Here is a 3,638-nt window from a genome sequence, read left to right as displayed (position 1 = left end):
CAGGATACCGAACGATGCCCCGTCGAGATTGCAAAACACCAAAGGCACGCTTGACATCCTTTCTAGCACTCTCTTGCTCTTGGGCAAATCTTTTCCTTTTCTCTCCAACAGGGTTGGGTATTGTCTTTACAATAGTGGTCCACTGAGGATAGATACCGTCACCCAAATAGTACCCTTTTTCGTAGTTGTGGCCATTGACAGTAAAGTTCACCGGTGGGCTGTTGCCTTCGGCAAGCCTAGCAAACACCGGCGAGCGCTGAAGCACGTTGATATCATTGTGTGATCCAGCCATGCCAAAGAAAGAGTGCCAGATCCAGAGATCTTGAGACGCCACGGCCTCTAGTATGACAGTGCAAGCCCTGACATGTCTCTTATACTGCCCTTGCCAAGCAGAAGGGCAGTTCTTCCATTCCCAGTGCATGCAGTCTATGCTGCCAAGCATCCCCGGGAAGCCCCTGCTAGCATTCATCGCCAACAAAACAGGCTGTATCTGCAGTTGTCGGCTCTCTCAAGTACTCAGGGCCAAACACAGCAATCACAGCCTTGCAGAACTTATACATGGACTCTAGGCATGTAGACTCGCTCATACGGACGTACTCGTCAATGAGATCACCGGGCACTCCGTATGCAAGCATTCGGATGGCGGCAGTGCATTTCTGATAAGAGGAGAAACCAATCTTGCCGACGGCATCCTCTTTGCACTCGAAGTAGTCATCATAGCCGACCACTCCCTCTCTAATACGGTTGAAAACATGCCTACTCATACGGAACCGGCGGCGGAATTTGTGATGTTTGAACAACGGGTTTGTTGTATCAAAGTAGTCCTTCCAGAGAAGGAAATGCCCACTCTCTCGGTTACGATTCAACACCAGAAGATGGCCCGGAATGGAGCCACGGAACAACGGCCGCTGGTTGTTGAGGTGGTGATGGACCAACACGGCAGCTAATATCTCCTCCTCGTCGTCGGACGACGAATCGTCGGAGTCGCAAATGAAATTGTGGAAAAAAAACTCGTCGGCGGAGTCCATTTTCGTACCTTGGCAAACTGTCGAACAGCTTGCGGGCGTCGAAGAAGGAGACGGCCGGCGAGGGGAGACGCGGCGCGCACAGACCAGCTAGCTGCCCTGCCGGCGTCCGACGAGCGTGCCGGTCGTATGTGGCGGGGGCGGCGAGGCGTCTTCTTGGTCGCGGGCGGCTGTGCGGTGGGGGAAGCGGCGGCGGGAACCAGTTTGCTCCCCGGCGGCAAAACGGCGGTGGCGGGGGACCGGGGGCAGGGGCGGCGTTGCTGGGCGGATGTGGAGGCGGCGGCAGCTGGAAGAGTCGCCGCAAAAATGGGCGGCGGCGTCGGTGACGGAGGAGGCGGGGGGCGAGGGTTGCTTGTTGGCCGGGGGGAGGGAGGCCAATGTGCCACATACCAGCGGGCCCGGGCACAGGAGTAGGCGACCGCGCGCGCGTCCGTCGCCTGTCCGCGCCGACGCAAATCAGGCTAAAAAATGGACCGGGAATGGGTCGCCCGCGGACGAAAAACGGACGTGCGTCCGTTTGGGTCGGCGCGTGGGGCCGCCTTTTCTGTCCGTGCCGACCCAAACGGACGGCCGCGGACGAAATGGGTCACCCCATTGGAGTTGCTCTTAGAACTTACAACTTCCAGTCTCTCCATGGTAACACAGCACAGCGCACGACTTATTCTTCTCATTTTTTGGCAACTATTTTATTCTTCTCAAAATCATGATATATATTTATTGTTGACTCCGATCGATCTTCAGCTTGGCTGCACGCCCGTACTGCATGGCGCGTGGGATTAGGTGGATTTAGGCGGGATAACCGGCACCCTCATGTGCACCAGCGGCAGGCTGTTCACGGAAATGGATTTTTCCTCGCCTTCTCCTGATATATATCATCCCAAACAAACAAGATGAGTGCAGCTAATTCTTTTTCCAATTCGCAGCGCAAGAAACTGGAGGATTAGTAAGTTGAGGCCGTTACCGATCCTGGCGTGGCGATGAGTAGTGGTTGCTGATGCTCCATCCATGGCGTTCACGTTCTTCGCCTGGCCAGCAGCAGCGGACGACGATGGGTGCGGCAGAGTGGAAACCGGTGGACGGCCGCTGACCAGCTCGGCGCGGCCAAGCTCGCCGCCTGCGAGCAGTACAAGGACCACCAGACCTGCCAATGCTTTGGATGCCATAGTTTTTCTTTCTTACTAGTTTCTTTGTTGCGGTGTGTGTTACGCTCCCACTAGGTAATTTAACTCAATCACAGGCGGAGTACAGAGGAATTGGAGGTTTTTCGATTTAGGGTTCATGGGATACAAGGAAGAAAGGGATCGGGAGTGAGAGCCGCCGCCGCCAGTGTCTCGTTTCTGCCTGCCTCTGTCCGGTGCCCCCGCTAGCTTAAGTAGCTAGGTCGTCCATTCTGGGCCTCCGTACCGCTTGCTGGGCTTGCAGGCTCGTCCGTTCTTCTCTTGGGCCTAACCACTGGTGTGGGCTGGTGCGGTAGGGGCTGTAGGCTGGGCCGTAACAGTCTCCCCTTCTTGAGAACCAGCTTGTCCCCAAGTTGGAGCTTCTGGATAATGGTGTTGCAGCTCGTCCCGGTCCTCCCATGTCGCCAGGGACGCTGGTTGATCAGTCCAGCGGATGAGAACTTGCGGGACTTGGTTCTTGCCACGGCGGTGGAGACGAGTGCCCAGAACTTCCACTGGCTCGGGACTGGATGCTGCTTTAGCTGGTAGCTCCTCCAGCGCCTGTTCTGACGGAGGAAGTGCTCGCTGCAGTTGAGATACATGGAAAACTGGATGAATGCTGCACAAGGCGGGAAGTTGAAGCTTGTAGGCGACTTGGCCGACCCGTTGCACCACCTGAAACGGACCAAAATATTTGAAGGAAAGTTTTTGGTTAGCTCTCGTGTCCAGCGACCGTTGGATGTAGGGTTGGATCTTCGGAAACACCCAATCATCCACCGCGAACACGCGCACTGATCTTTTCTTGTCTGCAGAGTCTTTCATCTGTTGCCGCGCTCGAAGCAGGTGCTGACGAAGCAAGGCCTTCTACGCTCGGTCTTGCAGCCAATCCTCTAGATCCGGTGCAGCGCAGGACAGTGGGTCATCGATGCCAAAGAACCTTGGCGCGTGCCCGTACAGAGCCTCGAAAGGGGACGTCCCCAAGGCAGAGTGTGGTGAGGTATTGTACCAGAATTCAGCTAGAGGCAGCCATTGGGACCACTTGGTTGGGCATGCATGGACAAAACACCTCAAGTAAGTCTCGAGACACTGGTTTACTCGCTATGACTGCCCATCCGTCTGCGGGTGGCGAGCCGTGCTCATGCGTAGTTCAGTGTGCGTCAGACGGAACAACTCCTTCCACATGATGCTTGTGAAGATAGGGTCTCGGTCGGATACAATCGATGCTGGCAATCCGTGGAGCTTGTAGATGTTGTTGACGAAAGCCTGAGCCACTTGGAATGCAGTGAACGGGTGCGACAATGGAATGAAATGGGCTAGTCGCGAGAACTTGTCTACCACCACTAATATGCTGTTGTATCTGGCTGATTGCGGCAAACCTTCAACAAAATCCATAGTGATGACCTCCCAGGCTTGTGTAGGCACGGGTAAGGGTTCTAGGAGCCCCGGGTACCTGACT

The 3,638-nt window shown here is 55.5% G+C and overlaps 1 protein-coding gene across 1 annotated transcript; it reads right to left on the bottom strand.

Moving 5' to 3' along the window:
* Nucleotides 1-2,470: 2,470 nt before the first annotated feature.
* Nucleotides 2,471-3,004, bottom strand: LOC141023160 (uncharacterized). Its single transcript, XM_073499494.1, has one exon. The coding sequence runs from the start codon at nucleotides 3,002-3,004 to the stop codon at nucleotides 2,471-2,473; it is 534 nt and encodes a 177-aa protein (XP_073355595.1).
* Between the last annotated feature and the right edge of the window lie 634 nt (nucleotides 3,005-3,638).

This window comes from Aegilops tauschii, chromosome 5, assembly GCF_002575655.3.
Source record: "Aegilops tauschii subsp. strangulata cultivar AL8/78 chromosome 5, Aet v6.0, whole genome shotgun sequence".
NCBI lineage: Eukaryota > Viridiplantae > Streptophyta > Magnoliopsida > Poales > Poaceae > Aegilops > Aegilops tauschii.
Note: the sequence above shows the minus strand (reverse complement) of the source record. Positions and strands in the feature narration are given on the sequence as shown.

Bases quoted from the DNA above. Each gene is read 5' to 3' on its own strand.
- LOC141023160 (XM_073499494.1), bottom strand. From the start codon at position 3,004: ATGAAAGACTCTGCAGACAAGAAAAGATCAGTGCGCGTGTTCGCGGTG.